Source organism: Esox lucius, chromosome 14 (genome assembly GCF_011004845.1).
Source record: "Esox lucius isolate fEsoLuc1 chromosome 14, fEsoLuc1.pri, whole genome shotgun sequence".
NCBI classification, from domain to species: Eukaryota; Metazoa; Chordata; class Actinopteri; order Esociformes; family Esocidae; genus Esox; species Esox lucius.
In genome coordinates this window covers 35400597-35415430 of record NC_047582.1, presented here as the reverse complement: position 1 = coordinate 35415430, position 14834 = coordinate 35400597, and the positions used below count along the sequence as shown (strand labels likewise).

At 40.9% G+C, this 14834-nt stretch overlaps 2 protein-coding genes across 4 annotated transcripts in view; both read left to right on the top strand.

The window, feature by feature from the left end:
* Nucleotides 1–2488: 2488 nt before the first annotated feature.
* On the top strand, nt 2489–14065 carry LOC114840833 (GDP-L-fucose synthase-like). 2 transcript variants are annotated; one of them, XM_034296975.1, is made up of 10 exons: nt 2489–2577; nt 8790–8950; nt 9240–9354; nt 10023–10151; nt 10258–10331; nt 10804–10940; nt 11149–11280; nt 11920–11999; nt 12183–12282; nt 13180–14065. In XM_034296975.1, the coding sequence occupies exons 2-10, from the start codon at nt 8790–8792 to the stop codon at nt 13233–13235; spliced, it is 984 nt and encodes a 327-aa protein (XP_034152866.1). In that variant the 5' UTR covers nt 2489–2577; the 3' UTR covers nt 13236–14065. The 2 variants fall into 2 exon arrangements, with proteins under 2 accessions (XP_034152866.1, XP_034152865.1); XM_034296974.1 differs by having other exon boundaries at nt 8770–8950.
* Nucleotides 2541–14834, top strand: part of LOC114840830 (GDP-L-fucose synthase) — a 65249-nt gene continuing 52955 nt past the window's right edge. For both annotated transcript variants that reach the window (XM_034296973.1, XM_034296972.1), the window contains exon 1: nt 2541–2577. The gene's annotated coding sequence lies outside the window, so the exon portion shown is untranslated. The remainder of the gene's footprint in view (nt 2578–14834) is intronic.

Genomic DNA, 14834 nt, shown 5'->3' with positions numbered 1-14834 from the left:
GATCCGACCATCGTCCAATTTCCACTCTTGTGCCAACATATCCTGGTGTAGTTGATGGATTCGGGTTAAACTCTGCATCGGTTTCTTCGGGGCTGGCATGTTGATTGCATCTCTGCGGTCCATTTGCAATTTCTTACCAAATTGCTGAGCTGCGTTTAAGCTGTTAGTTTTCACCGGTGTTTCACCCAAAACATTGATCGCCGCACAATCCTCCATGTTTTGTAATGTGTAGGTAAGTTCGCTCAGGCAAGACTGACTGACCATCACCGATGTCTGCGTGGTTTAAATACGCAGACCATGCCAATCAACCCATAAAACATGAAAGGTGAACAACCACCGTTTGTATGCCAGCTGTTGCAACACTTGTCAGAATATAAAACACCGGGGTTTTATATTTGTCGAACATAATTTGCTGTACACCAAACACCTTACCGCTGACACAACACTTATTTACTGCCTGGGAATTTAACATTCCAGAACCCTAAGCCCCATTTGTTAATCATCAAACATAACCCACCTGTTATAACACTAGTCTGGTTTGCTCATCAGGCGTTGTAAAACATCAAACATGGACACATCAGTGTAATCATAAATCACAAAGTCACCGGACATGCATACGTCACTCCTGAAGTCCCACCCTAACATACGTCATACAGGAAGTCCCACCCTAACATACGTCATACAGGAAGTCCCACCCTAACATACATCATAACGGAAGTCCCACCCTACAAACCGGATGTCCCGCCCACCTGTCACATCAATATGGAAGTCCCGCCCCCCAGGGCCATAAATCACCATTCTGACACATTATACCCTACACTAACTACTGACATTGCATTGTTGTGAAATTATTGTGAATACTGATAGAATCAAGCTCTGTATTAATCAATCAATCACATTGATTTATAAAGCTCTTTTTACATCAGCAGGTGTCACAAAGTGATTTTACAAAACACTCAGCCTTAAACCCCAACGAGCAAACAACAGTAGTGTCGAATTTCTGTAATCAAAAAGTCACTATATAAATTAAAAAAACAGACAGCGGGCACCAACATTTTCTCTTTACTGTTGATTATCAGGCAAAGTGAGTCCAGGAGAATAAACCTGTGCAACCAGAATATGATGACAACACACTTGTCTTGTTCCCCCACAGGGAGTAAGAGTGACCGATAAGAATAATTCTATTTCATATCAGCCAAAAACTGATCAACATGATACATACACCCTTGTGTTGTTGAAGGATAAAGGCAGATAACTGTTTGACCTTCTGAAATTGTATAAACTCTAGAGTATAACTAAAATACATTTGTGTTTGAAGATTTTAATATACATTTATTATTATAACCCATTTAATTGTGAATTTTACGTTGTAACAACCAAAATAAGTCTTTCACTTTTATGTTGTAGAAACGTAATTGTTTTACCTAACCAGTACGAAACCAGCACCAATACATCATGTCAACGTAATGACAACGTGATTTGTTTGGTTATCCATTCAAATACACTGTCATGGCTTCCTGGATGCAACACACGCTCAAATGTGCTCCTTATTTATATATTAACGCTCTCAAATGAAAGCAGCAAGGCTGTATTTTACCCTCATTAATTTTTTTTAGTTCACTATATTTTTTATTCCACAGTATCGTTGAATACTCGTTGCTGTTTGGCAAAAACTGGGTTCCAGGAGGGGCATTATTTCCTGATATACAGGACAGTTGGAATGGCCTATTGTTTCTTACAGTAGCCTGTAAATTACATTTGTATTTTCTTTTTTAGTGAATAAACTGATCGGGCAGTTCATTCTTCTCTAATCTTCTATTTGGTTATGAGTTAAAAGATTATTATAATTTTTAAAAAGTTTATATTATTGCACTTCAAAATTTTAGTAGATGCTCTCATCAAGGATTGCTCAGTGCTTTGTCTGTGGAAAAAGACAAAGTTGCCAGGATCCCGTCCAACGTGGCCCATTACGCAACTGTAAAACTGACACTTACAAATCTCTCCTCTCTCATTACTCCCCGCTTCTTTGTCTCTTCCACTCACATGCCCGCACACGCACAGACATATACATTCCTAATTTAATTAACCAGGTGTGGCCCTCTATGCAAACTCGGAGTCTGTGTTCAATATTCTACATTGTGGGAACAAATTTGAAACCTGACATCAGGCTAGATATTTGACAGCTTAAAATAAATGTACACCCCAAGGATTCAAACGTAAAACTATATCAGAAACACGCGACGGGTTGAAGGGCAGGTTGGAAATCAAGCCAGCATTATTGGGTGAAAAACAGTGAAAAACAACGTCACAATAAACAAACAGTTGCATTCATTTAATTGCTAAATTTCATAACACACATTCAGGAAGGATGACTGTCAGACAGGTCGAGCAGGTTTAGGGTTTCCAGAAATGTCAACAAGAATCAAAAGAGAGGAAGCTGGGTGACGGAATGAATTGTTCATGAATATGAAGGGAAGAACAGGCATAACTATTTTACAGGACAAGACAAACTAAAGCTTCAGTGGAGATCTTTGCAGATAAAAGACGACGTGAAGCTCTAACGGAAGATTCTACAGGGTAAGATTTTGGCATCTATTCATCTGATACTGCACATGGAGTTATTCCTAATTACACATTATTCCCTAAGCACTGTATAATTGTAACACACAGTTTACCGTGGGGATTAGTGCACAATTTTGGCTCATTGATTCAACGTATGACATGATTCCAATCATTGACAAAATGGCAAAATCTATTGGCCATAAGTGCATTTTAGCATTGGGCGATGCCATTGAGCTTTACAAAATAAAAGTCAACTAGGAATTTTGGAGGGATACCGGTCAAGAAGAATTGTACTTATTCTGTAATATATGCATTCGAAAAATGTCTAACTTTCATACAACAAACAACACAAAAAAACGAACGGACCATTTGCATTGATTGACGCATCCCTTGTGATCATGAAATATGCAATGAAATAAAGCATTATATGTTTAATTATGTCATTAAGTGATGAAATATGCAATGGAATTAGGAATTATATGTTTAAATATGTCATTAAATGATTAAATATGCCATTAAGTGATGAAATATGCCATGAAATTATTTAATGTGCCATGATAGAATGAAAAAGACATCATGTGATGAAAAAACTAACTTGGGAAATACATTTTTCTTAGGAAATATCATACCATCACTTGAATAAAGGGCCTTATATATTGATATTTATTTAATTAATTATTTTTATATTATTTATTTTGACTCCTTTGGTCCTTCATATATTCAAGGTCAAAAATCTTATTAAAATGATGGTTAACATACTCTCACATCCTCTATTTTCAGGAACTAAAAATAGAGTATGTGAAAACAGAGTTCCTTTCTATTAAAATTTTGGGATCTGGCATGATGACAAAATGTATGTAACTGAGCTGATGAAGAAATTAAAGATAAACATTGGTGAACATTTTATACATTCTTCTACAGAAACAAAACCTTTTTTAATTGGTGACTATATTAGATTCAAATTTATTGTCATTGAAAAAGTACAAGTACAGTACAACAAAATGCAGTTAGCATCTTACCAGAAGTGCAAATATAAGAGGGCATATATGTCAGTGTTTCATATTTTCTAAAACAAAGGAAACATAATGACTCTTAATAATTACTCTATATGAAGAACTACCTACATTGAGGAGAACAAGTAATTGATACCCTGCCGATTGTGCAGGTTTTCCTACTTACAAAGCATGTAGAAGTCTGTCATTTTTATCATAGGTACTCTTCAACTGTGAGAGAAGGAATCTAAAACAAAAATCCAGAAAATCACATTGTATGATTTTTAAATTATTAATTTGCATTTTATTGCATGACATAAGTATTTGATCACCTACCAACCAGTAAGAATTCCGGCTCTCAGACCTGTTAGTTTTTCTTTAAGAAGCACTCCTGTTCTCCACTCATTACCTGTATTAACTGCACCTGTTTGAATTCATTACCTGTATGAAAAACACCTGTCCACACACTCAATCAAACAGACTCCAACCTCTCCACAATGGCCAAGACCAGAGAGCTGTGTAATGACATCAGGGATAAAATTGTAGACCTGCACAAGGCTGGGATGGGCTACAGGACAAAAGGCAAGCAGCTTGGTGAGAAGGCAACAACTGTTAGCACAGTTATTAGAAAATGGAAGAAGTTCAAGATCACGTCAATCTCCCTCGGTCTGGGGCTCCATGCAAGATCTCACCTCGTGGGGCATCAATGATCATGAGGAAGGTGAGGGATCAGCCCAGAACTACACAGCAGGACCTGGTCAATGACCTGAAGAGAGCTGAGACCACAGTCTCCAAGAAAACCATTAGTAACACACTACGCCGTCATGGATTAAAATACTGCAGCGCACGTAAGGTCCCCCTGCTCAAGCCAGCACATTTCCAGACCCATCTGAAGTTTGCCAATGACCATCTGGATGATCCAGAGGAGGAATGGGAGAAGGTCATGTGGTCTGATGAGCCAAAAATAGAGCTTTTTGGTCTAAACTCCACTCGCCGTGTTTGGAGGAAGAAGGATGAGTACAACCCCAAGAACACCATCCCAACCGTGAAGCATGGAGGTGGAAACATTCTTTGGGGATGCTTTTCTGCAAAGGGGAAAGGACGACTGCATCGTATTGAGGGGAGGATGGATGGAGCCATTTAAGCATTTAAGATGGGTCATAGCTGGGTCTTCCAGCTCTTACCTTGCTAACAATGGTATTGGCACCACACTTATTGCTAATGGTAGCAAGCTCATGATTTTTACAGACAGCACATTCAATCAGAGATACATTGATAGTCATTGCTTCCTACCTATGAATCTGTCGACCTTGCCACGTGCTATGGGTTTTAAGGATTCGAAAAAAGGCTACTTTCCTTAAAAGTTTAACATCAAGGAGAATGAGAATTATGTTGGCCCCCATCCGGAACCGCATTACTATGGTGTGAATACCATGATGGCTAAAGAAAAAGATGAGTTTTTGCAATGGTATTCAACTGTTTCCGCAGACCCCTTTGTCATGCAGGATGAAATAAAGGCTTACTGCATGAATGATTTGGTCATCTTGAGAGAGGGTTGTATACAGACTCGAGTTCCTGGAGTGTGGTGGTGTTGACCCATTCCGGTCAATTCCAATTGCTTCGGCTTGCATGAAAGTCTTTTGCAACAGATTCCTCACCAAGGACACCATTGCATTGGTCCCCTCAGACAACTACAACTGTTGTCAGAAGACATTCTCAAACAGCTCAGTCCAATGGCTTGAATATGTGGCTTCTGATGAGAATATATCAATACAGCACGCCCTGAACAAGGGTGAAGTGAAAATCGGTGCCTACTACGTTGATGGATATGCTGAACGCGATGGGTTGAGCACAGTCTATGAATTTCTATGTTGTTTCTGGCACGGTCACCCAGTGTCATTGTTCCACAAGCATCAATCCAGTGACAAAGATTCAGTACGGGTTGATGCACCTGCAATGGTTGACAAAGCTAGAGGCTTTGAAAGAACAACACAACGTACACGTTCAATACATATGGGAGTGTGAGAGGAATCAGTTTAAAAACACATCTGCAGATGTCAAAGCTTTCTTGAAGACCTTTGATGCTCCAGAGCGCCTTGATCCTCGGGATGCTCTAATGTCGTACTAATGCGATTCATCCTAAGTTTACGGCTTGTAAAGGGGAGACTATTCAGTATAACGATGTCTGTAGTCTTTACCCATTCTGCAACAAGTCAAAGACTTATCCGATTGGGCATCCAGACATAATCTTTCGAGATTTCAAACCATTAGACACCTACTTTGGTATTGTTAAGGCTACGGTGTGTCCACTGAAAGGCCTTTATCACGCCGTTTTACCGCACAGGGTCGGCGGTAAACTGTTCTTTCCATTGTGTAGATTATGTGCAGAGTCTGAAAACCAGGTAACTGATTGTTCACATACTGATTCAGAAAGATCTTTAACTGGTACCTGGGTTTCTATTGAGCTGTTTAAGGCTGCTGAGAAAGGTAATCGCATTGTGAAACTCAAGTTGTATTCGCTCTTGGAGAAGTTGGATAGACGTGTACTCTACACAAACACTGATTTAGTGATCTTTGTCACACGCCATGGGGATTGGGTGCCCCCACTGAGCCCGTTCTTGGGTGACTTGACCGATGAGTTACTGGATGGTGACAGCATAGCTCAATTTGTTAGTGGTGGGCCAAAGACATACGGTTACAAAACCGTTAAAGGTCTGACCTGTCTCAAAGCAAAAGACATTACGCTCAACAGCTACAACACAACCATTGTTAACTTGGAGACGCTGACACGACTGGTTGATAACTTTGTACGGGGTGAGGGTGGTGATGATGATCACGTCCATTGCTAATGCAGACACAATTGCTAGAGATAAAAGAACATTCACATTGAAAAACCGAGTAGTGTCTAAACGTTTCAGAGTTGTGTACAACAAGCGTGTACTGCTCCCTGATTACAGCACAAGGCCTTACGGATACTAAACCACATTCTAGGATGGATAGCGGTTTTGACCCGCGACTTCAACACCCATTCAGCTGTGTCATTAGTGGCCCCAGTAACTCGGGTAAACATATTTTGTGAAGATACTGTTGGATAATGCTGATGTTTTCTCCAAAGAAATTCAAAATATCGTCTTGGTTTATTCATGTTGGCAACCGCAGTATGACGAAATGTTGAAGGTGAGGGAGATACATTTTATAGGGTATAAAAACACCAGCAGACTACGGTCTGAGAATGAGGTTATTTTCAGGGGATTGGCCTGTCGTGTACGTTCCTAAGAAAGTTTGATCATGTCTAAACACATTTGTAGAAATCTACCACTTTTGAAGATAATATTTAAGGCACTGGCAAGTCAACGATCGGCAAGTCATTCTATCACTCTGTGAAATAATCTAAGGTGCAGAAATATACCCTTAACAGAATCTCAACTCCGAAAAGTAAAGAGACAAAAAGCCGACATTATATACATGTCTAGAAAGAACACTTCAGTTGGAAAGAAAAGAAAAACCATCAACCAGAAAAAAAATAATTCTACCGTTTTTAAGCGTTGCAGTTCCATTCCTAACCAGTTTAATTGCATTGAGACACGGTTAAACAACATGGAACAAGTTCAGAAAATGTTTCTGGTGCCACAACATCAGTTAGAAAAACTGCGAGAATCCAAAACGACTAGCACCTATGTAAGACAATCTGTTGAAAGTGATTTGGACTCAACGATTCGCAATATACTATTGACGCCTGATATGGTTTTACATGAGAAAGCTTATTTTTGAGACAGGGGGGGCTTGACACAAACACACTGTCTTTAAGTCTACCCGGGTCTGAGACTGGGGTTGGGAATAAATCCCACTCTGTTTTCATACATTCACCAGACATATGTAGGAGTGCCATCTTTCTAAAATATTGTTAAAACCCTCTTTCCTCCTTTATTGTAGAAGGAAGTGCTTTATATTCTGAGAAAATGTATCACTTTAAGGGAAAAATAAGTTGATTAGAAATTTCATGGCATCAACACATCTCAAAAAAGTTGGGACAAGGCCATGTTTACCACTGTGTGGCATCCCCTCTTCTTTTTATAACAGACTGCAAATGTCTGGGGACTGAGGAGACAAGTTGCTCAAGTTTATGAATAGGAATGTTGTCCCATTCTTGTCTAATACAGGCTTTTAGTTGCTCAACTGTCTTAGGTCTTCTTTGTCACACCTTCCTCTTTATGATGCGCCAAATGTTTTATATGGGTGAAAGATCTGGACTGCAGGCTGGCCATTTCAGTACCCGGATCCTTCTTCTATGCAGCCATGACATTGTAATTGATGCAGTATGTGGTCTGGCATTGTCATGTTGGAAAATGCAAGGTCTTCCCTGAAAGAGACGACGTCTGGATGGGAGCATATGTTGTTCTAGAACTTGGATATAACTGTCAGCATTGATGGTGCCTTTCCAGATGTGTAGGCTGCCCAAGCCACAGGCACTCATGCAACCCCATACCATCAGAGATGCAGGCTTCTGAACTGAACGCTGATAACAACTTGGGTTGTCCTTGTCCTCTTTAGTCCGGATGACATGGCGTCCCAGTTTTCCAAAATGAACTTCAAATTTTGATTAGTCTGACCACAGAACACTTTTCCACTTTGCCACAGTCCATTTTAAATGATCCTTGGCCCAGAGAAAACGCCTGCGCTTCTGGATCCTGTTTAGATACGGCTTCTTTTTTGACCTATAGAGTTTTAGCCGGCAACGGCGAATGGCACAGTGGATTGTGTTCACGGTCAATGTTTTCTGGAAGTATTCCTGAGCCCGTGTTGTGATTTCCATGACAGTATCATTCCTGTATGTGATCTAGTGCCGTCTGAGGGCCCGAAGATCACAGGCATCCAGTATGGTTTTGACATAATAAGTTGCAAATAGGTCCTCCAGCTGTTCCTTATCTGTACATTTAACTTTTCTGGCCTCTAATTGCTACCTGTCCCAACTCCGTCCCAATATATGGTTTGGAGTTGATAGATGAATACTGAACCAGATTACAGCGCCTCACCAAAAGTGTGACAAATAAGTCCCCATAAATAGAATGTGAAATTCACGTGTAACATTTTACCAATTGTGAATACAAAACATTAGCCACACATTCTTCACAAATTCCAACTTCTTAAAAGATGTAGATATATTATTTTGCCAATTCCTTTTCCTTATGTTTCCCTTATTCCACCCCACCCCCAGCTCGTTCTCCCTCTCCACAGATGGAAGATAACATTTTGGATCAGAGTGCTCCTATGCGTGTGTTGGTTACCGGGGGGACCGGTTTGGTGGGTAGGGCCATACAGCATGTGGTCCGGGAAGAGCGAGGGATCCGGGAGGGTGAGGAGTGGATCTTCCTCTCTTCTACGGACGCAAACCTCATGTGAGAAAACACACACGTAGACATACAGTCACACCCAATATGAACACAGGGCAAAGCACACTCGCTTGTTCCCCTTTGTAGTCCAACATTACTTTTGTTCCTGTACTTCAAAAATGAAGCTGTGTGTGTGTGTGTGTGTGTGTGTGTGTGTGTGTGTGTCTGTGTGTGCGTGTGCGTGTGCGTGCGTGTGCGTGCGTTGCTGCGTGCGTGCGTTGCTGCGTGCGTGCGTTGCTGCGTGCGTGCGTTGCTGCGTGCGTGCGTTGCTGCGTGCATTGGTGTGCATCCTCAGGGACGCGGGTGAGACACGGGAGGTGTTTCAGAAACACCAGCCAACACATGTCATTCACTTGGCAGCCATGGTTGGAGGACTCTTCAAAAACATGAGAGCCAACCTGGACTTCTGGGTAAGACGTGAACACACATTCAATAGTTTGGTTTGAAATAGGCACTAATATGTTTACAACCTACTGTTAACAGTCTGTAATGTGCTTTAGTATATGCCTACTTACAAATTTAAAGCACATTTTCCCCCTTCCTAAAGATAAAAGTAATTGTGTAGTGTGGGAAACCTTAATTTTGTATTGTTCAGTCTTTACTTAATGATAATATAGTGGTCAGTGGTGGAGGCATTGCCTTCTATCACCCAAGCATCTTTCACAGAATTGATAACTTTAATTTGAATGAGCTAGAAGTGTTTTCCTGTTAACCTTTCTGTCTTTATGGGGTCATCAAAGTGTATATCTGTAAACTGATATGTAACGTGTGTTCATGAGTGCCTAGTGGCATTTCCTCTTCCCGCCACTTATGGAAATTATTACGCAAAAAATCTCTTTTGTTGTTTTATCTGGGGTAGCAATTGATTTTCCTCCATGTGCAAATAGGATGTCAGAAAGTAATTGAGCTCTACTTTATCATTCTCTTCGTCCGTGTATCATTCTTCCAACATGGTTATACTCAGCTGTTGTCCTGTTTACTTTAAAATGTGTTTGTCATCAAAGACCTAAAATCTACAACGATTAGCGAATGTTTATTTATCAGTATGTTTTATGTTTCTAACCGTCCACGTCTCCAGAGGAACAACATTTACATCAATGACAACGTTCTCCAGGCTGCTCACGAGGTGGATGCTGTCCGGGTGGTCTCATGTCTGTCCACCTGCATCTTCCCTGACAAGACCACCTACCCCATTGATGAGACCATGGTGAAGAGAGTCTTCCTCTGTGTTTTATGTGCATGTGTGAGACAGTAGTTCTCTGTTGTCTACAGTGTGACATCCTGGTTGTGAGCTCAATTATGTCTCTTTCTAGATCCACAATGGCCCTCCTCACAAATCTAACTTTGGCTACTCCTACGCCAAGAGAATGCTCGATGTTTACAACAGGTGTGTTCCGTTTAACCTTCACTTCTCTTCCACCAGGCTGACCTGGGTGTCCAGCATACTGAATGTCTGCAGGTCTGTTGACGTGTGTGTATGTCTGCAAGTCTGTTGACCTGTGTGTATGTCTGTAGGTCTGTTGACGTGTGTGTATGTCTGCAGGTCTGTTGACGTGTGTGTATGTCTGCAGGTCTGTTGACGTGTGTGTATGTCTGCAGGTCTGTTGACCTGTGTGTATGTCTGTAGGTCTGTTGACGTGTGTGTATGTCTGCAGGTCTGTTGACGTGTGTGTATGTCTGCAGGTCTGTTGACGTGTGTGTATGTCTGTAGGTCTGTTGACGTGTGTGTATGTCTGCAGGTCTGTTGACGTGTGTGTATGTCTGCAGGTCTGTTGACGTGTGTGTATGTCTGCAGGTCTGTTAACCTGTGTGTATGTCTGTAGGTCTGTTGACGAGTGTGATTGTCTGTTATCTGGCAGGGCGTACCACGACCAAGAGCGTGGGCGTTTCTACACGGCAGTGATACCAACCAATGTGTTTGGTCCTCATGATAATTTCAACATCAAGGACGGGCATGTTCTACCAGGACTCATACACAAAGCCTACATCGCTCAGAGTAAGATAACCAAAACAACAACAGGAATCTGCATCAGGCCTTTAACACTTTGAATGTGTGTGTGTGTATTTATGTGTGTGTGTGTGTGTGTGTGTATGTATGTGTGTGTGTGTATGTATGTATGTATGTGTGTGTGTGTGTGTGTGTGTGTGTGTATGTATGTGTGTGTGTGTGTATGTATGTATATATGTATGTGTGTGTGTGTCAGAGGAGGGCAGTCCATTAGTGGTGTGGGGCTCAGGAACTCCCAGAAGGCAGTTCATCTACTCGTTGGACCTGGCTCGCCTCTTCCTCTGGGTGCTGACTGAGTACCAAGAAGTGGAACCCATTATCCTGTCTGGTTAGGAAACGCGTCTACACAAACAGATGTACACTAAGATGTATCTTCTATACTAATCAACTGGATACTTGCATAACTTGTCTCTCTTCCCAATGCAGTGCAAATTATTTTGCCAAAAGGTGGATTTGCAGTGAGAAAGAGAAAGTACATTTGTCAGATATTCCTGTCGATTGATGCAAGATATTTACTTGTTCTTAAATTAATGCTTAAAAAAAGTGAAAGCCAAGTAACATTTTATCTCTTGTAGTCTACACGTCCCAGTTAATTAAACATAATAGAAGAAATGACCCAGTTAGCATTACATGTGTATTTCAAAGATCCCAGCGAACAGTTGTCTGCTTATTTTTAATAAAAAATGATGTGTAGCATGAGTGTGGGATATTGTTCTTTTATAGTAAGTCAGATAATGTAAATAGATACACAAACTCAAATCACCACAGTGGTCATTTTAATCACATCCTTATCTGTCATGTTGGTCATTCCCTATTTAGTCCTTTCAGTATACTAGTCCAGGGTAGTTTGATTCTCAAAAGGCTTTCCAAACACAAACACCCCCCAACACACACACAAAGACACACACACACAGACACACACAAACAGACACACAGACACAGCGTTGAGTATGTCTTCTCATTTCAGTCGGTGAGGAAGAAGAGGTGTCCATCAAGGAGGCAGCAGAGGCTGTTGTCGAGGTGATGAGGTTCAAGGGTCAAGTGACTGTATCCTTCCAACTGTCTGCCTGGCCAGATAGACTGTGCACACACACACAAGTTTGTACATACAGAAACACACACACACATACATATACACAAATGCACTGACACACAAGCATGTACACACACTCACACACTCAATCTCAAGGTACCGCTGCATGTTTGCTTCTTTAACCCCATGTCTTCCAGTATGACACAACTAAAGCAGATGGACAGTTCAAGAAGACAGCCAGTAACGCCAAGCTTCGCCAGTACTGTCCCAGCTTTACCTTCACCCCCTTCAAACAAGGTACCTTCATTCACAGCACTGGGAACTTGAGGAAAACATTTTGGGAAAATGTTCTGATTTATTTATGAGAGATTGTACACCTTAGTTAAACATTGTGTTGTGCTAAAACCAGCATAATAAGTACCACTGAGTGGTTACTGCTTTGAAAATGACAGATGCCTTACGTTAACAAAAATGAACACAGTTTGGCAGGGATTTTGCTGTTGATCACTTTCTTATTGCTATGGAGGCCTTCCATTAAAATGAACTGTGGGGCCTTTTGATAGCAGCAGTGAGGTTCTAGAGGTTTTTCACCACTCATTGCGGGGCCATTCGGTCAGCCACGGAGCAACCACTGTGGCGCAGTTTGTCAGAATGCTCTCAGTTGTGCAGCGGTAAAAGTACACAAGGATCTTGGAGGACAGGCAGGCTTTCTTCAGCCTCCTCAAAAAATACAGGTGCTACTGCACCTTTTTGACCAGGGCTGAGGTGTTGAGGAACCAGTAGAAGTCCTCAGAGATGTGGACACCCAGGAATTTGAAGCCGGACACAAGCTCCACCTCAGTGCCATCGATGAGAACTGGGGCGTGACTGCAGCCTTTAGACTTCCTGTAATCCACAATGAGCTCCTTGGTTTTCTTTGCGTTGAGGGACAGGTTGTTATCAGTGCATCATTCCGCCAGGCACTTGACCTCCTCTCTGTAGGCTGACTCATCATTGTCACTGATCAGGCCTACCACTGTGGTGTCGTCTGCAAACCTGACTATGACTTGACTGGGGTCTGTTGGTTAGGAAGTCCAGTGTCCATTTCCAGAGAGGGGGGCTGATCCCCAGGTCATGGAGTTTGTTAATGAACCACATGATAGTCTGGAGAGTGTGGTCTGGTGTTCACAGTTTGTCTTGTTCTTCCCTCTATAGCCCTGAAGGAGACTTGTGATTGGTTTGTGGCCAACTACGACTCCGCCCGCAAGTAAAGATTCCTCCAATTGGATTGAACGCCAGTCCTAGCAAGTCAGCCGGAGCTAGAGGTGAAGGCGTGATTGGTTGTTCAGGTTGGGAGGCCTCCATATATGTTGACAGATATCTGCCATTAAATCGTTTAAATCCTTCCCCCAAACCAACTCCTTCTAATTTTCTAAATCATCGACAATGGTTGTTTGCTTGAATCAAAGGTTTTCTTAAGGGTTTCAACCTCTGACACTTGATTTGGCTATTGCATTGAAACCAGTACTTTTCACTAATAAACTGACAGGCCAAAACAGTCCCACACATTCAATAAATCTTCAATTTTCTATGGCTTTCTTTGACACTTAAATTGCAATTACAAACATAGAAAATTTCTATTCAGCCTGTGATATTCAACCTGTAATGAAGCCTGTAATATTCAGCCTGTAATGTTCAGCCTGTCATGAAGCCTGTAATATTCAGCCTCTAATGAAGCCTGTAATATTCAGCCTGTTATGAAGCCTGTAAAATTCAGCCTGTAATGAAGCCTGTAATATTCAGCCTGTAATGAAGCCTATAATATTCAGCCTGTAATCATGTAAAATGTAACATCCACCTGAGGGAGCCAAACCTGAGCTTATTTGACAGATAACCTATGCCACATGAAATTACTCATAAAACAGAGGGTTATGAATACATAATATTTAGTGGTTTGCTTCCCCTGGTATTACATTGAAATTGCAAAAGAATAATGATTAATCAGTATAGGTTATTACAAGTGTGTAACTATACATGATTTTTGTTTTAGTAATTACACAATGTCTTGTTACACATGTAAATAAAACACAATGGAATTACACTTTTGCAGTCGGCTCTGTTGCACCATATGAATAACTAGATCAAATATGTTTAAAAAATAGTTTGGTAATCTTGAAAGGTTGCGGAATGCATCTTTTACTACTGTAACACACGTTACAGGATAATTTTCCATGCTTATTGCCTGGCTACAATATTTTCATTTACAATATTTACAATAAATAATTAAAATCTAATTAATATTGTCCTACCTAAGAAATAGCAACTAATGAGAAAGTGAATCTAAATGCTAAAAACATTGTAATACCACGCAGTTACATTTCTATTTAAAATGTACCTACCTAGGAATAAGAAACTCAAGAGAAAGGGAAACTAAAAGGCAGTGTGATGGCATGGGCATGCATGGTTTCCAATGGACCTGGGTCACTAGTGTTTATTGATGATGTGACAGATGACAGAAGCAGCCAGACAAATTCATGCAATATTGTTGTTCAATCCCTTGAATTAAAGCTGAAAGTCTGCATTCTGCATTTCAATTGCATCTCAGTTGTTTCATTTCAATTCCATTGTGGTGGCGTACAGAGCAAAAATTATGAAAATGTTGTCAGTGTCCAAATATTTCCGGCCCTTACTGTATGTCTGTGTAAAGGTCAAAGGGGTGCATCAAAAAAAACGAGGATCTAAAAACTGTTTCAATTTCTAACACAAACAAAAAAAAAGTGTTCATTCAAATACACTGTTCGGCAACGTAAAGTGTGGTGGAAAATCTGTCTCGCTGTCTTACCAGGACCCTCCTCTGGCTCAAACCAGAA

Excerpts from the sequence above, each read along its gene's own strand:
- LOC114840833 (XM_034296975.1), top strand. The coding sequence starts at position 8,790 with ATGGAAGATAACATTTTGGATCAGAGTGCTCCTATGCGTGTGTTGGTT. Across the intron at positions 10,332-10,803 it reads ATGCTCGATGTTTACAACAG|GGCGTACCACGACCAAGAGC; the intron begins GTGTGTTCCGTT and ends GTTATCTGGCAG. Across the intron at positions 12,000-12,182 it reads GGTTCAAGGGTCAAGTGACT|TATGACACAACTAAAGCAGA; the intron begins GTATCCTTCCAA and ends CATGTCTTCCAG.